The sequence below is a fragment of the Hyaena hyaena genome, unplaced genomic scaffold (genome assembly GCF_003009895.1).
Source record: "Hyaena hyaena isolate Hyena2069 unplaced genomic scaffold, ASM300989v1 scaffold_177, whole genome shotgun sequence".
Lineage (NCBI taxonomy): Eukaryota > Metazoa > Chordata > Mammalia > Carnivora > Hyaenidae > Hyaena > Hyaena hyaena.
In genome coordinates, this window is record NW_024080810.1 from 119,750 (window position 1) to 147,500 (window position 27,751).

Genomic DNA, 27,751 nt, shown 5'->3' on the forward strand with positions numbered 1-27,751 from the left:
GGTGGGATTAGATGATTCCACAGTCTCCTTGCTTGGACCATTGCGGTTTCCAAGTGGAGGATGACCTATTGCTTAAGAGTTTGGGCTTTGTAGTTAAACAAAACTGAGTATGGATTCCTCATCTGTCCTCTGTTTACTTGCTCAGTGCGCCTCAATTTGCTCATCTGGTTCTCTTGAGTATTGAATGAAATCATGAAGAGAGTCCCATACCCTACATGCTGGCCCCCAATTCATGAATGATTGGCAAAGTAGTAGTGGTGATGATAATAATAGGGATCATACTCATCCTCTCTAAACCTCATTAGATTTACCCAGTACCTGCTCTGTGTGTTGCACACATGGGTTATGAAGTAGAATAGGGGTCCTTCCATGGAACATGAGTTTACTGGTTACCAAGCCCACCTCTTCATAGTACTCATTTTATCATCTCTTGAAGAGACTGATCAGGACACAACAGACTTACCCCCTCTCAGTCCCATTTAGCCATTCTCCCCCTGTAGATGCTGCTCTCAGTCTGGTGTTGACGTCTTCACAGCTGCCCCTCTGTGAGACCTTGTAAAAGTCACATTGGTTTTCTCATTCACAAAATGTGAATATAGCCAACTATCAGTTACAGTCTGTTTATTCAAAGTGAATTGATTTTGACCTTTTCTCTTCTGCTGCCTCTCTTTTGCCCATCTCGCTGCTAATTAATTTCCACACAAGAGAATCAGCAAGAGCAGTAATAAAACATAAAATTAAAATTAGTTAATGTTGGTTCATGAGGATTTTTGAGAGCACCGAAGCTATGTAATTTACTATGAGATTTGTCTGAGTTTTGATTTATTTATTTATTTATACCATTCTGACTCCTGTTATCATGGATAGTAAGAATTACTATAAATTCAGCTTAACGTGTTGGGATTTTTAATACCATCTCGCAAGATTTGAAGGAAATTATGACCGAAAAATTTTACCTATACCATCTTTAATAGAACCTATTTTATGCCTATGTTACTATAAAAATGTAAAATAGTCATGCTAGTTTTAATTTTCACTTATATAAAATTTTATCTATATATATTTATTATATTTTATAAGATGATAATGAATTATAAAAGCTTTTTAGAAAGTTCCTTATAAGCCAGAACCCAGGTGTTCCCTTTAGTAGAGCTTAGTAGAGTTTTCTTGGTTACTAATATGGAAGCCTGACAAGGATAGAGAAGTGGATGTTTCTTTTTGGGAAAGGATTTCATAAACTTGGTTTGGGGGCATTTGAGGATATTTTAGCTAATCTTAGATAATGGGTGTCAATTTTCTGAAAATAATTTTGAAATTGAATAAAATTAACTTTCAGGGAAGCTTTTTTTTTTTTTTTTTTTTTTTTGAGGGGACAGGACGCTCTACAAAGAGATGAGCTAGCAAAGAGATCCGACAAATTTGAGCTAAGATTCCTCCGTGGGAAAATTCCTCCTCGGGAAGATTCCTCCTCCATACTCATCCATCTTTTTTTCTTTTTTTTTTTTATAACAAATGAGAAATGGGAGAGGTTGAGGTCTGGTGGAGTTCTCTGGATATGAACAAACAGGGACACAAGTAGAAAGGAATAAAAGAGAACATATAAATTGAAATGAAAATATAGTTGTTTGCTAAATCTTTTCTTTAAAAAGATTACAATTTTTAAAGATTAAAGATTTAAAATTCTTTAAAATTAAAAAAAAATTTTTAATGTTTATTTGAGGGGACAGGGGCGGAGGGGAAGAGAGAGAGGGGGACAGAATCTGAAACAGGCTCCAGGCTCTGAGCTGTCAGCACAGAGCCCGATGCGGGGGTCAAATTCATGGACCATGAGATCAGGACTTTAGCTGAATAAAGTTGGACACTTATCCAACTGAGTCACCCAGGTGCCCCCAAACCTTTTCTTTCTAACACACATGCTGAATCCCCAACATAGCTGAGGGCGGTAGAATAATGAAATAAGATGTAGTCTTCCTGTAAGAAGGCTGTGTCTGCCTCATGAGTGGACACTTACCTTTTCCTTTGTGTGAGGACATATCAGGTAGGCTGTGATCCCGGAGTGTGGCAGGAGGTGATGGCTGACATTTATTAGTGCTTGTGTATATTCTAGGCATTGTGTATGTGCGTAACATCCATGTTTTCTCCTTTTAATCCTCAAAATCCCTTACTGAGGCAGTTACTAGGACTATCCGTATTTTATGGAGAGGAAATTAAAGTTCAGGGATCAAGGAATTTGCCCAGGTTAGGAGGTGGATGTAGGATTCCGCTCAAGATTGCCGACTCCCAGCCCATGCTCTTAGTTACCTACCTGGACTCTTACCAGTGTGTCATCATGATATTGTAGGCAGGAAGCACTTTACTTTCATATAATAAAACTATAGAGTTTTTATAGTTGGGAGAAATCTTAGAGGGGAAAAAAGAAGAAAAGAAAAACAAAAACATTCAGCCCATAGTTTTCAACAGTCTTTCAATCAGCTAGTCAGTAGACCAGGCAATACCTTACTATTTACTGTTACTACTGTGTGCCAAGTAGTATATAGGCCAAACATAGCCCATGTCTCTGTGGAGCCCTTGGTGGCCTTTATGTATAGTTTGGTGGTGGATTATTGGCGGGGGGATTAATAGTATAGTGTAGTAGTTATGTAGTATGGTAGTATATAGGGCAGGACTCAGGGCTATGGGCCCTGTAATGCTATTCCTTTGCTTTGAATCCCCTTCATTAGCAATAGAACGATGGGCACACTGCTTAGTCTTTTTAAGGTTCTGTTTTTTCACCTGTAAGATGGTAATATTAATAACATCCACAGTATTAGTGTACCATGAAGATTAAATGAGTTGACACATGTAAAGCATTTAGCAAGGTACCTAGCGCTTGGTAAATGCCCAACAAATATAACTGCTGTGAAGATATTTTGACAATATTAGTAGTGGTGGTGGTATTTCACCCTAGCAGGGAAGGCACATTCAAAGATATGTATGATAATACATATGTATTATGTATTATGATAGTAGAAGGAACAGAGGGCTTTGGGAGAACAGTCAAGCTCAAACTCCTCATTCCCAGTTGGTTCAGGGCAATCTAATGTAGCAGTGCTATTTTCTTTCTCACTTTCCTTTTTTCTTTTTTGACTTGATTAATTTCTTTACCTTGTTGTCCTAAATCCTAGTGTTTCTGACTTACAACAGTTTGACATCAAATATTTATTCAGATCCAGCTATGTACGAAGCACTTTGCGGAATGCTGGGGAAGAATAATAGGACATTAGCCTTTAGTGGGATGTGTGTGTCCAGGTGTGTGTACTTACCTGGACACAGACCTGCAAACACAACCATTGTAACAGATGATGCTAAGTTCACTTAACAGATATATGCAAAGTAGAGCCTAAAGAAGGAAGTGATTGATGCCCTTCAATTTGAATGTGGAGCAGGGGAGTTACAGAAGGCTTCATGGAAGAGGTGGCATTTGTCCTGTGTCTTGAAGGATCTCAACCTTGTAGTCAAGAGACATTTCAAAGAGAGGGAAGAACATGAAACAGGAATGCTAAGGCATGAACAACCATGGCTGGGGCTTATACCACGAGAAAGTAACAGAAGTAGACATCTACGTTATAGGTGGGAGTGGCAGAAGGGAGGCTACTGGATACTTCTAAGCTGAATCACAATGTTGGGTTCAAATGTTCATATCACTCTGGGAGTCATGGGGAGGAGAAGTTGAAGAAGATGAAATTTGCAGTCTGCCAGCTGAGATAGGACGATGATTGGCTGCAGTGGCCCTGAGGAAGGAGGAAGGGAAGAGCAGGCTCTAGAAGAACTAACTAAAAAGAACCACAGGGCTTTAAGCATCAGTTGGATATAGGGCCAGGGAGTTGGGAGCAGTGGTGTTTAGGATGAGTCTAAATTCTGATTTGGCAACTGGTTACCATCAGCTAGAATAGGTAATAATACATCAAGAGAAGACAATTAGTTCACTGTGCAGCATTAACTTCTAGGTTATTATGATATATAATGACTAAAATCCTCCATAAGGAGCTAGATCACAGGTTTGCTCAGTAGCGATGTACATACTGGAAATCTTGATTCAAAGTCACTGTGATAGCTAAAACCTTTGAAGTGACTCAGGAGGAAACGTAGACTGTAAAGAGAGGACAGCCTTGAAAAGAACCCTGGGAATACCAGGGCACCAGACACAGTCAGGTGTCATTCAAATCAGGGGGCAACGTTTCATGAAGGGAGTGGTCTGCAGTGTGAAATGCTGCAGAGGGGCCAGTAATTGGGGAGCTCAAGATTGCCTTTTGGATTTGGCCGTCTGGAGGGAAGGTGGTTACCAGTGACACCTGTCCCCTTGTTGGGGCTTGTCTGTGATGAGGTGCAGAGTGGATGGAGGAGAGGATGTGGGCAGGGCCCCTGAGGTCTACCCCTTAGAAGCCTTGTAGGGGGTGAATGGAGGGAATACCACTGCCCCGGAGGGAGGGTTTTGTCTATTCTCGGTGGGAGAGACTTGAACATGGCCTAGGTTCTAGGAAGAAGCAGGTAGAGAGCCAGACAACCCGAAGGTACGGAGGTGGTGAGATGACTGGAAACTCCAGACACGGGTGCGGGTGAGCAGGAGTTCTGATGAAAGGGTCTGTGGGATTTATGCTTGATGACCTCACTTTGTTCTTAAGGGCAGGGGGCGTTATGTGTAAGGCAACTCAACAATAAATGATATTAAAAAGGGGGGAGGGGCATGAAGTTATCAGAATTTGGCTGGAGGCTTGAAGTGAGTCAAGCAATGTCTGTAAGATTAACGTACCCTTATTTTTTACCCGATGAATTTCTGGCCTCCCCTCATCTGGGGCTGTAGCCAGCTGGACATGTGGGGCACATTCAGTCTGGAAAGCCTTCCTTCTTCATTGTCGCTCTCCTGTTCAGCTTTTCCGCTTTGCTTTATCATACCACACATCTAACCTTGACCTCAGCGTGAACTCGTGGTTGTTAACCTCCTTTTGTGTTTCTAATTCATGACACCTCCCTTTTTCTTTCTTTTCTTTCTTTCTTTTTTTTTTTTTTTCCTTCCCTGTTTCTTTTCTTGCTGGGTTTATAGCCAGTCCACATTCTCCTGTCGCCCCAGCTGAATGTTGGAACCCCGTCTTCCTCATTTGTTTCAGCAGATCTTTTGGAGGACTTCTGTGCCACTCTGCTGGCTCTGCGCCACAGGGCTCTGGTGTGGGAGCCCACTAAACTGTAAAGAAAAAGATATAAAAGAATTTTGAGTTTTTTAAACTATTGTGAGGAAAACTAACAAAGGAACAGGAAAACCTACTTGGCGGTGAGATGGCAGAGGGGGGTGGGGGGAGTGTGGATGCCTTGAGGAGGTGACACTGATGTTGAAACAGAAAAGGTGAAAATGAGCCGATCATGTGTAGAGGGGAGAAGGAAAAGAGTAATTTTTTCTGGTATTCATCATATTCATAGACGGTCTATTGATACCCAGTTGAATTGGATTATATTTCCATTGGGTTATATCTGTGCGTTGATAACTACCAGGAACTGTTTGTGATACTCGTGTGTCTTTCCTGTGGATACCTATTTGGTTTCTGAAGACCTAATAGAAGACCTGTAACATATTACCCTTCAGGCTATGGCAGAGAATGACCATATTTATTTGTTTGCTAAAGGAAGTTACCTGGAAACTCAGCTGTTACTAAGCATCTGGTAATATATTCAGAACGGGACAGAAGGAACAGGATAAAAAAATATTCCCTCTGCTCAGTTGCACTGGTGTTTCTGTGTTTCTTCTATCCTTCCCTCTCTCCCTCAACTCACCTAGTTCTGATTCACTAGCTCAGGAGGAAAACGGTGTGTGTGAATGTATGTGTATGAGTGTGTGTGTGTGTGTGTGTGTGTGTGTGTGTACGTGAAGCCACCATAATTAGTCATCACCATCGTATGCATTAGTTTAAAAGATTACTGCAAATTTAGTCCCAGAAATGTACATTTTGGGGACCAATCTAAAGCCCCAGATCTTGAGACTAGGTGAGTGTTACAGAATCTTTAATATCTGTAGCTAAGGGACAGGATAAGAATTGCAGATTTCTCGGAGGTGAACCTAGGTGGGTGTCACAATATCTTTAATTTCTGGAGCTAAGGAAAGGAACAAGAGCTCCGGATTTCTTACAGGCGAGCAGAGTAGAAGAGCTACGAAAAGAAAGATAAACCAAGAACGGAGACACTGAAATGAAACTTGGCTGGCTTCATAATTGTGCCCAGACTCAGCCCAAATAGACATATCAAACATTATGTACCAGAGGAAAAATGTATTGTTTTCTCGCATATCTAAGCTTATACAACTAAGTTATTGCTTTTTTAAGGAAAGAAGATGAAGATAAGAGTATGTGGAATGATTTGTTAGGCTTCCGTAACTTTCCTAAGATGGCCTGGCCGGTACTTTTGAGAAGGGAAATACACCTAAGGAGTGTTTTTTTGATCTCTAAAAACAGAGGTTCTCAACATTTTTACTCGTTGCCACTCAAGGAATGTCCACATTCGCAACCCCAGTGAACTCTGTGGTGGACTTCTGTTGCCATGTTCCAAAAATTCTACCACTTTGCTTTCCAAGGGAGTAGCAGTAGTGATATTATCAAAGGGGTGATTTGGATGTATCCTAGGTTGAGTTGTTGTTAGTAGCAAGTTCATAATAATGTGGTGAACCTTGATGGAGAATAACTTCCTTTGTATTTAGACATTTATTACTTTTGTGATTAATTTTTCTGACAATGGTGAGAAGGTTGTGTCTCTGAAGATGATCTTATAGATCTCTAGCCAGGGACATTTTTCATTTCTGCATGGAATGAATGCTCTTTGCAATTGTCCATCAATGTTTGGTTTGATGTTCCCCCATTATAATTCCTCATGAGCTCAGAGAAGACATGTCTAGTGCTGTATGAAATATAAATGATTCCTAGTAAATGGATGGGAAATAAGACTGTCATCTTAATTTAATAACATGTTTACCCACATTTAAAGTATATATACAGATGAAGCTTACATTAAGGACTTATTAACTTGAATTTTATTTATGTGTCTAGTTGAGACATATCCCTGGAACTTAAGGTGCTGTGTGAATTGTAAAAGTGTGTCATTCAAACTGTAGCTATCCAGAATTTTATAGTTCCAGATTCCCCAGTGATCTTCCTGAGATTAAAAGGTGTGCAGTCTTTTTAAAGGGTCTTAAAATAAGGGGAGCTGAATAGAGACTTACTTAGGTGTACTTGAATATACATACGCAGTTATTTCCTTGGTAAATAGAACCTGAGAGGCGCCTGGGTGACTCAGTTGGTTGGGAGTCTGACTCTTGATTTTGGCTCAGGTTGTGAACTCATGGTTCGTGGGATCAAGCCCCAAGCTGGGCTCTGCACTGACAGTGTGGAGCCTGCTTGGGATTCTCTCTCTCTCTCTCTCTCTCTCTCTCTCTCCCCCTGTCTCTCTCTCCATCTCTCTCCCCATCTTGTGCTCTTACTCCTTCAAAATAAATAAATAAATTTAAAAAGAACTTGAGCTTTTGTCCGTAGGGAATATTTATTAGCAGTTAATCAATCAAGGCACCTTCTCTGAATTACTTTATTAATTTAAGTAAGGTTATGGATCTCCATGAAAAATTGCATTATGCAAAATATTAACTGGGGCAGAATCTATTAAGAAATGATGAATGTGAGATACATCTATACAACTATATAGAATTTATTTTGATCTCCTTATACTTTGACCATAATAAGCTAAGGAGAAATGTCCATTTAAAACACATAGCTTCGGTTCTCAGTTGGTATGTGAATATCATTATCTGTGAAGAATTTGGTAATATAATTCATAGGCAGTTCAAACTTGTCTTTGGGAGCCTTTTTAGACGACTTAGCTTTTTAGTGAAACTCCTTTATGTGGACGGTGCTGTTGATGTTGCATGGGGCTCTTTGAATGCTTTATAAAGAATGCGATCATTTATTTGGGGATTTTACTCTAATACTGCTCTGGCAGACTTGTGGCTTCTCTCACCCCGTGACCTGTAGTTCTTTTCTTTTCCGTCTGTCTGCTACTGTGTGTGAACTTCTTTGTTACTAAAATAGCATTCATTCCTTTATTCAATATAACATCAATGTTAGACACTGTTAGATGATTGGGATTCTGAGGTGAATAAGGCACTTCTTCTACCTTTGTGATGCGTTCAAGGGTTTTCAGCCCCTGTAGAGAGCCCTCCCTCCTGGACCCCTCCTTATTGGTTCTCTTGAATCCGAGTTTTTCACTCCTTCAGTCAAAGCCGAACAGTCTTGGTAGAGTTCCAATTAAAACAAAGTATATTCTTCCTTAAGTTCTTTTCATGGATAGTTTCATTCCTAGAAAAATCTAGGTGTGCTGTATTTTACCCAAATTCATGTCAAGGCATACAGTTATTTTGTGAATCACTCACCGAGGGAAAAAAAAAAAAAAGCTGTCACTAAGCACTTTTGCTTAGTGCTTTGACTACATGGTTTTGTAGTATTCATCCCAACTTCAAAGATGTTATAAGGAGAAAATATGAGGTTCTTAGAGTTATCTAAATACCATGTTAAAACCAAGCCAAAAATATAAAAACAGGCTTTTCACAGCATGATTGTTTAACAGTATATTTGAAAGGTCTGTCCCATTGTGAAGCACTGACTTAAGAAATAGCCACTGGTAATATTCTGATATAGATCGTTTGTATACATATCCTTCTGGACATTTACTTACACGCAAACACGCATCTATCCATTTATAGCTATCTTAAAATATGTTTTTGTTTGTTTTCTTTTGTTTTAACAGGATCTCGTAAAGCATGTAGCTGTGTAACTATTTCCCCTACTTGGTATATTTCAGATTCTTTCCATGTCAAAATACACAGTCATTAAGTTCCACTCTAGGATTCTATTAGAATTTGAATTGCCGAATGCCCATTGTTGGACAATTAGGTTATTTCTGGTCTTCTTCATTATATACATCTTTGTGTGCTTGATATTGTTTATTTAGGATAATTTCCAAAGAGTGGAGTTGATATATTAATGGATATGTGTAATTTGGAAACAATTGATACATACTGACTATTGTCCTACAAGAAAAAATTGGTATCATTTTAAAAGTGTGTTAGTTATAGTACCAACTGGCACTATAAAAAGTCTGTCATTTTAAAAAGTCTGTCAATATGTTAGGTGAAAAGGAATGTTTGTTTTAATAAAAAAAATAGTGAGGTTAAATATTTTTCTCCATAGGGTTATAAGTAACATATTTCTTTTTTCTTCAATGTTTATGTATTTTTGGTTTTTTAAAGTTTTTTTTTTTAATGTTTTATTTTCATTTTTGAGAGAGAGAGAGAGACAGCATGTGCAGGGGAGGGTCAGAGAGAGAGAGAGAGGGAGACACAGAATCTGAAACAGGCTCCAGGCTCTGAGCTAGCTGTCAGCACAGAGCCCAACACGGGGCTCGAACCCACAAACTGTGAGATCATGACCTGAGCCAAAGTCGGCTGCCCAACCGACTGAGCCACCCAGGTGCCCAGTATGTATATATTCTTATATGCTTAATATATTACCTATATATTTCGTATTTTAAAAAGTTTTATGTTAAAGATTTTATTCATATGGAAATATGAATTATGACTTTGGATGTATGGTATGAGAAAGGAGCTTACCTTATTTCTTCCAAATTTTTGTCTAGTAATTCCTGAGAAAGTTTGTAATTGGATTGCTTTATCTTTTCCTTATATTAAAAGTCATTTTTATCATGGACTGAATTCTTAGATAAATGTGTGTCTCTTTCTGAGCTTCATGTATTTCTGCTTCTTTTCAGTTTTCTTGCTGCTGAATTGGTTATTTCTGTATCAGTATTGTTCAAATTATTGTTCAAATTATTATAGGTTAATGGTACATTTTATCAAATGCTAGGTCACATTTCCTCATTACACTTCATTTTCAAAGTTTTCTAGCTATTTTCAATTTTATTTCACGTTGACTTTTACAACATTTGTAAACTTCTGGAAAAAATTATATTGGTGTTTTGGTTGGGATTGTATTATATTTAATGATTACAGTGTATACTAAATAGATACACAACAGAAATCTTGATAATTTAATTTTTTAAAAAATAGTTTAGGGGGGTGGCTGGCTGGCTCAGTTGGTGGAACATGACTCTTGATCTCAGGGTTGTAAGTTTGAGCCCTACGATGGGTGTAGAGATTACTTTTAAGAAAATAAAATCTTAAAAAAAATAATTATTACAGCAAACTATTTAAGGACCTATTATATGCAAGATCCTTGTTTAGATACTGGAGACAGAGTTGAAAAGATAAGGACCTTATCTTTTGTCCTGATCAATTTTTATAATCGTAAAAGTATTTTAAGTAGATTGCATAGTGTAGGAGTATTGGAAGACGGTTTTGTCAGATTTGTATTTGAGAATTATTTCTCCAGAAGCAAGGAGGAAGGGGATTTCTGTGGAGAGGGGATGGAGGTAGAGAGAGCCCTTCAGAAGCTCAGGAAGGTTTTGAAGCCCAGGCCAGAGGGCAAAGTAAGGGTGGATCCTAAGTGTGGTTGGAAGTGGCATTGATAGTAAACAGGGAATGGATTGGACGTGGAAGGAGAATGGTGTGGAGGGAGGGGTCTGAGGATGATTGTGGTGTTTGGGGCTTGGTCAGCTGTGGGGGGAAGGGATGCTAGGCCAGAGATTAAAATACAGCAGAAGGTACAGATTTCCCAAGGCAGATGTTAGATTTGGCTCTAAGTACAGCTGTCAAGGGGTTGTGAAGCAAGGTAGATGACTTGTCTGGTTCTCTGGACAGTGTCCTTCCCCGGGAGATATAGAGCACTGGCGGGATTACTTACAGGAAATGAGAAGGTGGAGAAGGCTTGCATCAAAGACTAGGCGGGATGAAGCCAGTTCAGAAGAGGAGTTGAAACCCTGACGGAGAGGAGAAGCCAGAGGCAGGAGAATTCACTAAAGCTACTAGCGATGAGAAGAATGGCATCACGGGAGAAAAGGAATAAGAAGCAGCTCAACAGGTCAAATGGTGCTGAAAGCCCAAGTAAGATATAGATGGAACAGTATTTTGGATGAATCACTAGAGTTTGTGCCTTGGCTGGGTGGTTTGGGTGGCATGGTGTCAGTGGAAGTCTCATTGGAGTGGGAATGGAGTATAGTCAGGAGAAAAGGGTTTCATTATTATTGTCACCATTTCTGTAATATTTCCATCACTGAAGAAGCTTTGAAACCATTTTAAGGGGAATAAAGAATACAATTGCTTTCCTCTCTTCTTACCTCCAAATCTGTGTTTTTAAATAGAAAATGTCTATGTTCGTCCACTCTTTATTTTTTCTAGGTTCTCGGCAGTGCGCTACGTTCTGGGACTGAGTTGATGTATGATATAATGTCTGAGATGAAATGATTCGCTCCCTGCTATAACACAGCATTTTGCCATCTGGTAGGAGATGTTAGACAAACAAGTCATTATACACTTATTTATAATAGTTGCAGCAAGCCCCATAAAGAGCAATTAGATAGTACCGGAGAGCTTCCAACACCGGGACTGGGGAGGGACCCAGGAGCCTTCCTTGAGTAAGTGAATTTGAGCGGAGATGGGTTTTCCAGGTTGAAAGGCTCTGAGGTGAGGTGGAGCTTGCAACCGATAAAGTCAGTGAGATAGGAGAAGAGATGAGATAAGCAGAGACTAAATCTGTTTAGGTTGTAGGTCATTTAAAGGGTTTGGATTTTATCCAGAGAGTGATGATAAACCATTTAAACGCATCCAATAGGGGAGTAACAATCTGATCATTAGAGGATGAAGTTCTTTAGGGCAGTCATTTTGTCTTGTGACCATTGTCTTTTCTCTGGTACTTTGTAGACAGCTCAGGTATTTCTGAATAAATGCTTTTCGATTAAATGAGTGAATAGTTTTGTGTTTAACAAGATCACTTAAACTTGTGGGATAAATACGAGTTGTCATGGGATAAAGTGGGTTCAGTGTAGGGTGAAGTAGGGCGAAGGGTTGCGCAGACTCGTTCCTGAGAAGGTCTGAGTGGGTGAGTGATGGTGGTGTTTCAGGGTGCTGATGGCAATGGAGAAGCACGTGTAGGAGGAGGAATAATTTGATGGAAGGACATGTGGAAGAAGACAACGTGCAGGATGTTTTATATAAGACCAATAGGGCCTTGCAAGGATATCTCTAAGCGAAGGAGGACTTCACTTATCCTGCCTTTGTTCGAAATGATTCTTCTGCTGTGTTTTGGTTTTGGTTTTTGACATTATCATGCACCTCTACATTCCTACTTGCTCACGGTTTAATTGTTTATTTTGTTACCAAGCTGTGTGAATTTGCCAGAGGATAAAAATGTCTCCTGAATCTTCTTGTCTCCATTCTTAAGAGCCACTTTCCATGCTGGATGCCTGTATTTCTAGCCTCGGCTATTGCATACCAGGGCTCCTGCCCTCTCTTGCCTTTCTTACCCTATTGAATCTCTGCTCCATACATATCCATAATATAAGATTAGTAATGAGCATATCCTAAAACTCTCGGTGCCTTCCCATTGCCCATAATGTGAAATCTAACAGTACTGGTGTTTTATTTTTTTTTAAGAGTACTTTCATTAAATTAAATAAATGTTCATTTGAGCTCCTGCTACGTGTCTGTGATGTAGCCACAGGGACATACTCTGTACCTTCATAATTTTCTGCCTTGATTCACTAGCTCTTACCTAGATGATCGTTAACTGACAGCAGCAGATATGTGTACTAGCCTTCTGCAGCAGCTCCACAAACTTTCTTAATAGCCTTTAACACTGGCAAATAAGACAAATATTCCTGCAGGAAAATTGTCCACATCACTTTTTATTTAATGATTCCACCGCCCCCCCCCCCCCCCCAAACACACACAACACACACTTTCTGGGATAATTTTCAGTTTGGCAAAAGGATGTTATGTAGATACTTATATTCAGTGTATGGGCCCTTGGTGATGCCTGTGTCTTTCTCTGCTCATTACATATGCAAGAGTTACTTTTTTGGTGTTAATTAAAGTGGTTTGGTTTTTCCTTGGTAAGTATTTTTACCATGGTCATTCGGTGAGCATTTGCCGGCTGCCGTGCCAGGGGGCTCAAACTCTTCCTGAATAGGAGACTCTTTTTTTCCAAAGGAAATCTTAACCAGAACAGCAGTGCATAGAGCAGATAAATGTGGAGCTGTGCTGATTGAAGGAGTGTAGCTAAACCTGGGGCTGCTGGCTGCCCACTTGGTGGCCTCCAGGAAGTGGCTCTTAGACTTAAACAGGAGTAAAGGTTTTAACAGCTGTGAGAGAGATGATATTTCTAAGGAACTTACACACAGAGGTAATGCCTGGCATCCACCAGTATTCACATGACCAGCAGTCCTTTCTACACTTTAGGAAATTAGTAATTGATTTTTCTAGGTAGAATCACCATTTGGGTACTTGTTAATGTTTAAAGTGTTTTCTTGGGAGGTGCCAATTGGTTAAGCGATTCACTCTTTATTTTGCCTCGGGTCATGATCTCATGCTTCGTGAGATCGAGCCTGCAGCAGATTCTGCACTGATGGCACAGAGCCGGCTTGGGATTCTCTCTCCCTCTCTCTCTGCCCCTGAGCCCTCCCTCTCCCAAAATAAAGAAATAAACATGTTCTTAAAAAAAAAAAAAAAAAAAGGAGTGCTTTATCTTGGGGTCCATGGTTCATCTTTTTCAAAAAATGAGCAGCATGGTTGAAACTATTTCCTGCTTCTACAGCATTTTCTCTCCATTTAAATTGGTGTGTACATTCAGCATTTACGCTGCCTGCCTCACTCAGCCTTTGCTCCCCTCTAGACAACGATAGTTCCTAATATGTCTCTGGCTGTTTTGTCAGAAACTAGCTTTGTTTTCTTCTTTGCCTCCCTTCATTCATCCAACAAGTCAAGTGCCTGCTATTTCAAGCACTCGTCTTAATTCTTTGGAGGCTGGACTTAACAAACAGGTAGAAATTTCTGCATTCATGAAGCTGACACTGTGGTTGGGAAGACACTCAAAACCAAGATAAATGTGTCAAGTGCTAGCTCGATAAATGCTATAGAAGAGGGGAAGGGAAATTCCCATTGTTGTCCCCATAAGGACATGACCCAAACATTATTGAAGCTATTTTTTTAGAAATAGGGATAGATAATTATAGACTCAATGCCATTCTTTTGCCTGTTTTCCATTGTAACCCAAGTTCATGCACTTTAAAAGCATGAAGTTGGTCTTCAGGGTGTCCTCTCTGATTCCAGATTAGCTGCTGGCCCAGCGGCTCACTGGCTCATTCCAGGACTGAATACTTTGCCTTGTTCTTGTTCTTGTTAGTGTAGTTCCCCAATGTTTACTAATGACCTGTCTTATTCTCCCGCTTTCTCGGTGCTGAGAGTTCACTTATTTTAGTCACTGGGTTTTTCAACTTTTGTTTTTCCTACCCCTTAACCTTACCAAATGGAATATGTAGAAGCCCAATCTTTAAAAAATGTAAAAGGTCTGAATGGGATGAAAGGTGTTTAGGATGAAGCAAGAGGCACCCCTCGTCATCCCTGCTCTTTCAGTCCGCATTGTCACCTCCAGGGACTCCTGCCACGGAGCTATTATTTTAGTATGGTGCTGTCATTTTATAACAGAAGTGGTGTAGGGCTGCGTTAGTTCTCTAATAGAGTAGCCACAGCAACCCTATTGAATGTGGCTGGTGTGACTGAGGGAACTGAGTTTTAAATTTTGTTTAGCTTTAATTACAATTTACACGGTCACAGGTGGCTAGTTACAGTAGTATTAGAAGATGAAGTTCTTGTGTAATGCCCTCCATTTAACATTAACTGAATGTGTCTTTATTTCAGTTTTCGAGATCATGTAAAAATAACATTAGTTTTAGATGATAATGGACTCTCGAGCAGGCCTGGAATGAGTTCTGGCTTGTAACCTTGGACAGATTGTCCAACCCTTCTGGGCCTCAGTTCCTTTTTATAATATGGGCAAATTTGTAGTACCTTTTCACAGTGAGATTTAGAATGAGATAACACCTGCAGAGCATTTGGTACGGTGCCCAATGCTTGATTTTAGGTGACTTATCCTAATAAGTTGGGTTTTGTATGTGTGTTTTTTTCTTGTAAAAAGAAAACATGCTTATTGTAGAACATTTAAATAAATGAGAAAAATAGCAAGAAGAAATTAAAAATAATGTGTAATCCCACCATCCATAGACAAACAACAGAAGAGCCTGTGGAATGTAGGAAAAAAATGTGTTTTTGGTTCAGAATACGCTTTTCTCTTTGTTTTGAATATGCAAATGTATGATTGTGCTATTATTGTAAAAAAGGGAGCTTTTGGAGACTGCAGGTCTTATGCATAGAGATGGCATTACAGAGCCTTTTTTCTAATATTATATAAAAAGCCTTAGGGAATATGTTGTCATTACTGAAAAGCTGGTGAATTCCATGATTTACTACTGGTTTTTTTTTTTTTTTTTAGATGCATCTTTAGTGACTTAATGTTTTCAGAATATAGAAATTCGTTTTAGAATTCTTTTAAGATGATAGAAAAAAAACAGGTGATTTTAAGTTAAAGCTCTTAAAAGTTCTGGAGCCTCAAAGTTGTGACTATAGACATGGCTTATGACATTACAGTACTAGGTATTCCTTTAAAATACTAAATTTATTGAGCACCTTCTCTATGTCAGGCACTGGGCAACGTGCTGAGAATAGAAAAACAAGTAAAATGTCATCATTATCCTTGAATAAATTATGACCTAGTGGGAGAGACTGACTTGGTTCTAAATACAGTGGTCAGTGCTGTAAGAGGGATCTGGACAGGGTAAGAAGGGAATACAGGGCCTTCTGGGCAAGCTGGGGATGGAAGGGTTGTCAACGGAGGGTCCTTGGCTGAAGTGATACCCAAAAGAAGTTTTAAAGGAATGATGGACTTAACCAGTCATTGGTGGGGTGAAGAATAATCTAGGGAAAGGAAAGGATGCAGTGTGAGGGAAGCCTGAATGACCTGGGGGCTTCTGGAGAGCTGTATCAGTTCAGTATGGAGTTCAGAGGTGGGGACAGGGGTGGAAGGGAGAAATGAAGATGAGTCTGGAGCAGTTACAGAAACCAGATATGTCCCAAAGGTCTTTTAGTGCCCTACTAAGGCACATGGACTTTTACGTTTAACATCACAAAAGGTCTTTGAAGATTACTAAGAAGAGAGAAGATCTCTGATCACATCTTTGACATATGTGGTGATGTGATGGTGTGATTTGGAGAATGGAACAGAGATGAATAGTACAGAGCAGGGAGACTATTCAGTGGGTTGTTGATTGGACCAGGTGACAGATGATGGATGAGGAGGGTTTGAATCCAGGCTGTTGGAAATGAGTAGCCCTCTGGATGTTTGGGTGCAGAACTTGGGAGGAATGGTAGGCCTAGAGGTACAGGTACAAGTCATCGACCTAAGAGCCATAGGGTGACTATCACCACTCAAATGAAGTCACTAAGGAAAAGGTATAGAGAGAAGATTTGAAGAAGAACTATGAAGGAATATGGGGGAAATACCAGTATTTATCACAGGGGTAGAGAAACATGAGCCAGCAAGGTGAGAAGGCTGCTCCTTCTCAGTCCTGAGAAAAATGAGAGCATTGGAGTCCTGGGATCCTGGGAACAGCAATGTTTCAAAAGGGAGGAAGTGGTGAAACGCAGTCAGATTCCACAAAGATGCCAGATGAAGTATCCGGTGTTTCTTGGATTAATGATGAGGAGATAATTGAAGAGTTTCAGTAGGAGTTAAGATGATACCTTGGTGCTACACTCCAATATTATTTTAGTCTGGATTCTTTGGTTTCAAGTGAAAAGTAACTCAAACTAGGTTTTAGGCAAAGGAGGGATTGATTGACGAGAATCTGTGGACTGTTTGGAAGATCGCATCGTAGGAATTAGCAGAATGAAGAATTTAGCATTATCAGATAATCTCTTGTCATTTCTTTTCATTTCTTTCTGCCTGCTTTTTCACATGGAGGGAAATAGTGCAGTCTTCTACCTCTGGAGTGAGATTGTTTTTCTTCCTTCACATCAGAAGGTAAAAATGTTGGAGAATGACCGAGATTGCCCATCTTGGATGAGAGGCTGTGTCTGAACCAGCCGCTGATATCTTCATACAAGGTCATGAAAGAACATGGTGACTCCTAAGGTAGTTAGGAGGTTATAGGTATGACAGGTCCCAGTATGGAGAGGAAAACTTCTTAGGAGTCCAGTGGAAGTATGTGAAAGATGGAATGGGGAATGAGGAAGGTGGAAAGTGAGTGTAGAGTTTTAAGAACCTGGGCTATCAGAGTGTTTTGATGGTAGCTAAACAGGGACAAGTGGACATTCATAAGGTTGTTTCATAACCAGATCATCAGTGGAGATTCAGTAATGAGGTTGAAAATGTATTTGAAAACAAGAGATAGATGTTAATTGTAATGTTTGTGGGAAAAGATTTCTATGCAGACGCATTCTTGTGGACATAGATATTTATGTGAACAGAGGAAGTCTGGTTATAATCACCAATTTCAAAATAATTTTGTGGTCCCTTTATTGTCAGATTTATGTTCTCTGGGTAGTCTTCTTTGTGTTTGAAATGAACATAAGCTATATCTGTAGAAAGAAACCAGAGAATATTAGAGTTTGCAAATGATCCCTGAAGTCATATAATCTAAGATGCTTAATTTTATGGGTAAGAAAAATAGACTCCAAAGAAGGGAAGTGAAGGATTCACAGATATAATAGTACCTATCGGAAGAAGAGGGTCTGTTTATTCCTTGGGTCTCTGATTCTTTCATGAGGAAGTCTTTCCTAAAACTTCCATAGACCTCCCTTCACAACCCACTGTCTACAATTGGAGCACAACTCTCACTTCTGAACGCTGTTGCCAATAAAGGGGAACGTGACAACCTGATTAAAAGAGAAGGATCTGCTCCCCAAGAATTTTGCAGCTGAACAAAATCAGGACTTTCCAGCAAGAAAGAAGGGAGAAGGGCTGTTGAGTAGGAGCTCCAGGATCTGTGACATAAGCTAAGCTAAAGAACTTACTTGTATTCTGTGAACAGTGGCTTGGAATAGAAAGGATCATCTTTGTGTTTCAGAAAAAAATATCTTCATAAAACACCTGTGATGAGGTAACAGATCATTCTTACGCTTGCCTAAAACCACGTAAGTTGATCACAGAGTTGAAGGAAATTTCAGATCTCCAACATCTTCCCATGTTACCTACGTTCCATTTCCTAAGCATATATTTATATGCTGTTGATGTTATGTATTTGTCTTTTAAATTAGGCATTTTAAAAAATTGCCATCAAGTTGCTTACTGTTTTCACTGGGTTGGGTGATTGAGTGTATAGCATACACGCACACACACACACACACATACACACACACACACACACACACATACACACACATATAACTATTGTACTCGTAGGCTGTGGTAAATGCTGAAAGACCAAACAAGCATGATGTGGGTGGTGCCTGGGGCACCTGGGGAGAGCTGTAAGAGGGTCTGTAATGGACAGTGAAGAATGGCAGAGGTGGGGCAGATCCTTCTGGATGAAGGAAAAAAGCAGTACAAAACAAAAGGCAGAAAAGCCACAGGTTGCCAAGATGCCCTGTATAGATAGAGCATAGACCGGGGGAAAGACATTGGAAGTAAAGCCGTGAATGGATGATGGAGAGGCAGGCACAAGAGAATGGAGATCACATGTGCTGGTGCCTGACTTGAGTAGGTACTATGCCCGAGTCCTGACGAGGCAGAGAGGAGTGTATCCCTATTCTTATGAGGAACTGAGGATAAACATAACTTGCCTGAGGACCCACTACTAACGGTTGAGTCTAATTTGAAACCACGTCTGTCTTTCTTAACTTGGAAATTTGTCTATCATTCCAAATAGTCTTCCATTATATCATTCCATTGTGCTTAAAATATTAGCATTTGACTTTTATTCTCCAGGGTTACTCAAGTGTTCTGAGCAGGAATGGACATTCCATCCAGAAGTGCTCAGCAGGGAGATGAGATGGCAGCTTTGTGGAGGCTGGATGGCCACCATTCCAGTTTCCTATAACATCTCACACCCAGGCATCGGAGTCACAAAATGATTCTGTCGTCAGGCTTGTAGTTGTCATATTTACCATAGAAACAAAACTCAAATTCTGTACCCAGTTTTGTGCCTTCCTGGCTGCTCTCTCCTTTCCAGTAGTAGTACTTGAGTTCCACTTGGGCTTACTCCTCCTTATTGCATAGCATCTCGCTCCCATAGCTAGCACTTACTCAAATAAGACTAACTGCACCAACCGCTAATTCACCGAGTGGTTTCTCAATCCTTCACATCTCTGGGACGTAGATATTTCTTCTATTATAAGATATTTCTCTTGTTATAATTGACATGATGAACTCTGATAGAAAAGGCATTCTGTCTACCAACACTGAACTTTCTATTTACAGTAATCACCTCTAGAAATAGTATGTAAACAAGGAAAATATAGAATGCCTATTCTCCATACCTTAAAAACACATCTGGAACTGTTTGAACTAACAAAAAGTAAAGTAACTGCTAGGGGAGATTATGCCATACCTTTTCTTTTTACTTAAAAAAAAAAAAAAAAAAAAAGGAAATGGAAAACATACCTCTTCTAGAAGGCCCTGACACTGAATTGGATATTGAAATGGTATCAGTAATGTATTTATATATGCCACATTTTCTTCCATGTTTCAACCGTCTTTGGTACATATGTGTTGGATATTTGTCAGGAGAGTTGAAATGTTACCACATAGGGGAGATATTTATTTAGGAGTGGTGTGTATCATTAAGGTAGAAGTTAAGTCAGTCCTTTTGATTATACAGACCTTCCTGCTCTGATAGAGATTGTTTTCCCTTTCCCCCCCTTTTTTATCACTTTGTGTCAGTCTTTCAATTGATGTCAGCATTCCCCTGCAGCAACTAAAAATAGAAATTACATCTAGGAATGGTATAATTTTCATAAACTTAAAAACATTGCATAAGAAATATTATAACTTAATACTGGTTTTACTGTATCCTCTAATTTGAAACGGAGAAGAAATACTTCTGTGGTTGAATCATAGTTCTTTTGCTGTTTGCTATAAAAGTTTCAAGAATATATATTTCAAAATGTTTTTTTTTTTAAGTAATCCAAAACAAATGCATCAGGGCTCCACATACTTGAAACACATTTTCTGAATTTATCTTAAATCTCCCTGCTCCAGAGGGTTTGTGTGTGTGTCCGGGTGAGGCCTGGCTGGTTACTTCACCATCTTTCCTCGTCCTGGATTGATTGCCCCGAACAGCACGAAATGAGTTACATATGGTCCCACTTTGTCTAAGTTTGTAGGACCTCTGGGCTGGAACTCCATTTGATCAGAGTGAAGCTAACCGTCGCAGAAATGTGGCTAAAGTCAAAACCCTAACTATACACACGTATTCGTATATTCCAGTCAGAATGCATATATTCCTGTTGAGAAGCGGTGGCAATTTTGCTATGTATTGGCTCCGTAATGAACTTTTCTTAAAGTATGGGTGCCATTTTGAGGATTTAAGAAAAATCAGTCATCTACTTTTTATCGTTGTTGTTGTTACTATTATTAAGATTGTCTTCAGTTTGAAGGGGATACCCATTGTCGATTTTATCGTCTATTCCCTTTTCTCTTAGTGTCAGAAAAATGGGTAGACAAGACAAGGGCTTCAGATCTGTTTTCCAGTTTTGGTTTTGCTCAAGAAGCACCTCAAGGTGAATAAGGTGCAGGGGCTATGCCTACTAAGGCTCAGCTTTTTGGGGTAGACGGAGCCATCTGGGGTAACTTTCTCCTCATTTAGGCTCTTTTCTCCCTGGCTTCTTTTTTCCTTCCGTTGCTTTATTTATTTATTTTCTCATGATTCCCACTCCCCCACCCCCACCCGCTCTTCCTCCCTCTGTCTGTACAACCACGTGCTTCAAGTCTGTGTATCTGGACTGCCTTCTCTAACAGTTCAGTGTGAGTGTTAGCAGAATGAAAACCAGATGGGCCAGCAGTTCCCACTGTTATCTCCCAGCCGACTCTGGCAAGCCTCCCTTCAGCCCTCCTTCCTTGGCATGACAGAAATATTTGCCTTTATTTAGGGAGAGTTGTATGTGCTGCTGTACCTCTTCCCTCCACTGCAACATAAGCTAAAAGCTATTTATTCCCTTGTTGCTGAGGTTGGTTGAGGTGAGTAGACCGTGCAGCGCATTTAACTATTGAAGAAGCGGTTTTAAACCTGCCTGACTTTGGTATTTTTCTAGAATAAGTGATTTACTGATCCTGGGTGCTACAGGGCTCTGGAATAGCAATAGGAAGGCGAGCTTTTAAGAGTGAGATCAAGGTAGAAATGCTCTCCATGTGTGTTTTTACCATATTTCGCTCAGAACACGTATTGATGGAAGGGGCATTTGTTGCTCTTCAGCCAGCCGTCGAGATTAAGAAAGAGACCCTGATACCAGGCTATCAAACTGCTCTTATTAGAATGATGACTATTTTCATTCTTTTATCACATTTTCCCTATAAAGTTGAAATCAACATTATTTCAACTTTAAAATGTTATGTTCTGTTACAACCCAAGTCTTAGGAAACGGCTCAGAATAAAGGTATGAGGTAGGTTTGCAGTGGCCAACATAGTGATTTGGATTTTTCATCTTAAAAAAAAATAGACTTTTAAAGTAATTTTTGAGAATTTCTCCCTGTGGTTATCATGTTTTAAAAGACCTACTCTTGACCAGCAGTCCACGTGACTTCACTTTTCAAAAAGTCCGAGTGGGAAATATTTGTCCCTAAGGCTGCCTCAGACATTTTTGGTGTGTTTGTGTGTGTGTGTGTGTGTGTGTGTGTGTGTGTGTTTGTTTGTGTGCACATGTGTGTGCACAGGCACACACATAGTGTTGGTAGAAAATTGTATCTAAAGAAACAAAACTCACTTTTTTACTGGAGATCTGTTGCTTCCATAAATAGATTTGACAGAGAAAAAACAGTTCAGAATTTCAAAGGAAAAGTATGCATAGTAGAAAACAGTCTTGAAGCTCAAATGTTCATTATTGGGTCATCAGGAGATGTCTCCATATCTGTCACATATTCATGAAAAACTACAGGGAGTGTCTTTCGTTCCTTTTCATTCTCTATTTCGGATTTTCCCCTTCTTACTCTGTGTGGGATTATTAACTGAAGTATTGGTCTCATATTTTTAAGATGGTGGGTCACAAATCACAAATTCTGAGTAAATAATCATTTAAATTCATTGTACGAAACAGCATTTATGTGGTGGGGGTTTTACCAACAGGGCAGAGGAACATTGAAGTGAGAGGTGTATCTGGGAGACATAACCTGCTTTCCCTAGTGGGCCAGAAACTAAGCGTGGAAAAGGAATGGCAGGTGGCACCAAAAAAAAAAAAAAGAAAGAAAATCATTGTAAAAATGCTGGGTCCCATCAGTATCTCACCTGCATAACAGAGCTTCAGATTTGTGTTGATCCTTACCAATGGGTTTATTACCATTTTACTCCCCATCTATTTTTTACCTCCTGCAAGTGTTGGCTTCAGCTTTGAGTGAAGCTGTGCTGTTGCATATAACACTACCAAGGTAGCATCTGCCCAAGCCAGAAATAACAATAGGATGTAAAATAACCCAGTTACAAATGAGGTCCTGCCATCTGTGCTGCACCTTCTTAAGTGGGGTTTGGATGATAAAGTCCTGATTTAAACCTCAGTAGATAAGCCTATTTTAGTGATAGGAGACGACGGATTTCTTCTGTTCACTTGCTTGTAAAAAAGATGAACCTCACTTAAAAAAAAAAAAAGAAAAGAAAAAACGAAGGTGCTTAAGGAGTAAAATAACCTGTTCGTGGTGGCGTCCTCCAGATCGGACTGAGAAGCACTCCACGATGCCAGACTCACCTGTGGATGTGAAGACCCCGTCTAGGCTGACTCCTCCTACCATGCCACCTCCCCCGACAACTCAAGGAGCTCCGAGAACCAGTTCGTTTACACCAACGACGTGTGAGTAGGCATTTCTGCATTTCCTGTTTCCGTTTTGAAGTCTAATTTTTTTTTTCCTGCAAGAGTGAAGACCCTCCTCCTTTCCCAAAATCATTTAATTGCCAGTGAGTAGGTATTGAGCCTGCGCAGACACACAGCATCTTAGGTATAATTTGTATGGCTGCCAATATTTGCCTCCCTTTCCATTTTTGCTTCACAGTTGTAGTCCGCTTTGATTTCCACAATGAAGAATATTGCATTCATTTGGGCTGCGACTCCATTTGTTACCACCATAATTTTTAGTTTGACTTAATGTGTAGCTCCTTATTTTAGCTTGTACATTTTGACTTGGAACATGTTAATATCCTGCAATTATTTCCAAGTTGCTTCTGATCTTCTAATACCACTTTCTTCTGGTATTTACAAATAAGATTCAAACTAGCAGCCTTAAGTTAAAAAAGGGGTATTGCTCTAGGCAAGAGTCACATACAGAAAACTTTCTGAAATAAGGAGTATCTTTCTTGTCTTGAACCTGTCAGACTTTATTAAACCTTTACTCAATTCCAGCTCAGCTTGAGCCTTGTGTCCTGAATCAGTGGAGTGTATTGGCCTTCCTGTGTTGTCTGAGGAAAGGACAGAACACTCTGACAGAACAGCCACTTCCCTTCCTATTCTGTGTATTCCAGCAGGGATAGTGATTAGCTTTGTTTTCATCCATTTCAAAGTCCTGGGTGAAATTGTCATAAAGGATTTGTGAAACCAATAAATGCTATCTGTTGCCGATAGTACTATTTACAGATCACGTGTCATGAAGCCTATATGAATGAAGAATAACGGGCAAGAATAGATCCATGGGATTATAAGGGCTTGGCAAAATACACATCCCAGGCTGTTTATGCAGCGTTGCGCTGCCATTTAAAGACCTTTCCGAACGTGTGAGGAGCAGGAGGCTGCAGCAGTGCCAAGTTGTAACCCTGTCATGTTGTATCTGGTGTGTCGTTACCCAGAGCCACGGTGATAGGCATATGTCGTCTGTGAGAGGTCCTAGTGAGCAATCATCTCCTGACAGGTTGCTTTGGCGCTCATTTGGGACAAGGGGCCATTTTATTATCTTGAAACTTTTAAGAATAACAGAGTGCTTAAGACCTCTTCAAACTTCTGTTGGAGATAATCTGGCAAAATTACATTAAAAAGCTGAGTTGGATAAAGAGGAGTTTGTTGAATTTATTGATTTTAATATGCTAAACTCAGTATTTTCTTTAGTGAGAAATGCACAAACTTTTCTAGTCTTGTTCTTACACATTATCTTGGTGTTCAAATACATTTTATCGGAAACGAAGTTATCAAATTACCACCAATCCACGCTATTAGTTGGAGTGAGATGTCCCTTTTCGATTTCTTGAAATAACTCTCTGATAATTACCATATCCATTTGGTTTCTTATATAAAATTTGCATTTTCCCTAAAGAACCGGTTAAGAAATATGAGGGAGAGAAAATAGCCTTCTAATTGGGTGGTATAAGGTTAAAACTTGAAAGTCCTATTTCTATAAACACAGCTGTCAGTTGTGTGTACAAAACATGATTAAAAATGTTCAGTGATAAATTTAGTCTCCACCAAATGTACACTTTCTCTAGGGGAACAGTTTAGAAAGGAATGGTCCCGCTATATTGATGTAAGCCTGTGACAAAAGGCTGACATCCAAACGCTGTTTGTTCTGTGTTTGAAACATTTCAGGTGGTTGGCATATGTGCACAAGGGAGGCAGGGCTGGCCTGTGCTGCAGCCGACTCCCCGTGATTAGCAGCTTCCGTGTGGAGTACCCGTATGCAGTACGGGGAGCAGAGCCACCCAGTCCTGGGGTATCGGAACCGGTGGGACTCCTGGGGGGTCCAAGCATTTGACACAGTGTCCCAAACTACAAAAAACACCAGGTTTTACGGGAATGAAACTTGATGGTAATTTCCTTGTGCCTCTTCCCTGGACGTGTATTTATTTATTTTTCTTTCTGGTTTTCTGCTCTTGACAGTAACTAATGGCACGAGCCATTCACCCACAGCCTTGAATGGCGCCCCCTCGCCGCCCAATGGCTTTAGCAATGGGCCTTCCTCCTCTTCCTCTTCTTCTCTGGCTAATCAACAGCTGCCCCCAGCCTGTGGCGCCAGGCAACTCAGCAAGCTGAAACGGTTTCTTACTACCCTGCAGCAGTTTGGCAATGACATTTCTCCAGAGATAGGAGAGAGAGTCCGCACGCTCGTACTAGGACTGGTGGTAAGCAAACGGAAATTAGCCCAGTTTTCCGGGGGGAAAGGGAGAGTATGTGTATGTGTGTGTGTGTGGGGGGGGGGGAACAGTCAAAATACAGACTGTTCTCCCAACTGTTTTGTTCTCGTACATTCATTCCATACCTGGTGATGGCACGCATGTCTGATAACTCTGTAGTAACAGAGTTCCAAGTCTGCATTAGGTGCTGACCCCCACCATGGGTTCTTTTACTAGCTGACTATAAAGATATGCTGACAAAATGTATTATTATCTTAGCCATAAATATATGTGTGTGTATAAGACTCAGTAAGTATATCTTGGCATGACGAGTGGCCTTCAACAATGACAAAACGTTTTCATTATATTAATGATCCACTTAATCTCGTTTTGGGTGCTCGTTTTGACATAGTTGCTTTGAGGGATTTTTATTATTGGTCTAGAGGAACAAGAGTTTATAGCCAATAACGTTCTTCTCTGTTTTCGTTTTTGAGGCTAAGAACTTTTTTTAAAAAAAATTTTATTGTGGTAAAATATACATAATGAAAAATTGAGCATTTTAACTATTTCTAGGTGTGTGGTTCAGTGACATTGTGTACCTTTGCATTGGTGTGTCTTCATCACCACCGCCCATCTTCAGAACCTTTTCATCACCCCACACTGAAACTCTGTTCCCATTAAACCTTAACACCCCAATTCCGCCCCCCCAACCTCTTACTGGTAACCACTAATTGTTGGTTTTTTTTTTTTTAACAATTCTTTGTTAAAGGTAGAATTAAGTTAAACCATTAATTTGAAAACAGAAGTATTGATTTAGGCACATTGGTCTACATTCTGTACATTATCACACTGGAAATGAGAACATGTATCATTTTGGAGGACATCTTAAATCAGTTTTATACACGTACTGTGATTTTTTTGTGTATAGATGGAGGATTTTCATTTAGGAAGGGTAATTTTCCCATAGCAAACCGAGGCAGGGAGAAGCCCTGAGTCACAGGCTCAGTCCTTATGGTAGACCTGAAATTCAGGTGAAAGTCTCCAGTTCCCTTTCTCTTGAAATAGATCATTTGTTTATGTTACGTGGGCTTATCATGGGCAAAGCCATACCCATTGTGATTTGCAAAAGAAGCCCCAGAATTAAAGGCCATGTGCGAGTCTAGTACAGTAGACATGCTTCAAATCACAGTCACTCACATTTGACAGATATTTTGTGCAATTCGCTTTTTTAACCCTTACCTCCCTCTCCTGAGTGCTTGAAGAACAAAAAGCGTTCACATTTTCCACAATCTGCCAGTTCCACCTGGCACTTCTCCGGGCCAGGAAGGGGACTGCCACAGGAATGTCAGCATGCTACAGTTACTTTTGTCAACCTCTTATCTTTCCCTTTTTATTCATTCTTGCGTTTTGCAGAATAAGCTTTGCAACTAGCAAATAAATTAGACCCAAGACCCACAAAGTAATTCTAAAGCAGTGATTGTGTGCCATAAATAGTGAATATGTTCTTTGTGACAAAAATGTTTTTTTTTTTTTAAAAAACTGCTTTATATATTTGCTATATTCTCTAATGGTGGTTTCCATAACTTCCAATAGAGAAGAATTCGATAACTTTAAGTTGATTTTCTCAAATGTTCAATGGCATACCTTTGAGTGCAATACTTATTTTTAGATACATATTTATTTAAAAACCTTCAGAAGAGAAGTTAGGGGGAAGACATTAATTAATAGTGCTTTGCAACGAATAGGAAGGCAGTGAATATTTGTCAATTGAGTGAATGAATAGAGAATGAATTTTTTAAAATTTTGTTATTTGAATATAGTTGACATGGTCTTATATTATTTCAGGTGTATAACATAGTGATTCAACTTCTCTGTATGTTATGCTGTGCTCACCAGAAGTGTACCTACCATCTGTCACCAGACGATACTATTACAATGTTATTATTAACTATATTCCCTATCCTGTGCCTTTTATTCATGTGACTTCTTCATTCCATAACTGGAAGCTTGTATCTTACTCCTCTTTACCCAGTTTGCCCATCTCCCCACCTACCCTCTTCCTTTCTGGTGATGAGGAGTTTATTTAATAGAGAACTGATTCTTTTTTTCATGGAGTTTGACTATAAGCTTTTGTGTATGCCATTTTATTTAAATTCTTGAGTCTACCCTTAGGGGTCATGATTTTATATACATATTACATGTGGGGAAACTGAGGTTTACAGAAGTAAAATACACAGGGCTACCCAACTGTAGTGACAGGTCTGTGATTTGAACTCAGGTAGTCAATCATAATGAATCCTCTTATTCTGTTATTTAGATGGAGTTAGAAAATCTGTCAGTAGGAACAGGTTCAATGCACCAAATAACTGGCATGGCTTTAGAAAACAAGCCATTGAAACAAAATGAAAGATTAAAAAAAGAGACTCCCTGATCTCTGTTACAGATAGGA

The 27,751-nt window shown here is 39.7% G+C and overlaps 1 protein-coding gene across 2 annotated transcripts in view; it reads left to right on the top strand.

The window, feature by feature from the left end:
- The window catches only part of RUNX1T1 (RUNX1 partner transcriptional co-repressor 1), a 136,229-nt gene that overhangs the window by 57,093 nt on the left and 51,385 nt on the right, over positions 1-27,751 (top strand). For both annotated transcript variants that reach the window (XM_039240569.1, XM_039240568.1), the window contains exons 2-3: positions 22,925-23,062; positions 25,070-25,311. In XM_039240569.1, the coding sequence (XP_039096500.1) occupies positions 22,925-23,062; positions 25,070-25,311 (380 nt within the window). The remainder of the gene's footprint in view (positions 1-22,924; positions 23,063-25,069; positions 25,312-27,751) is intronic.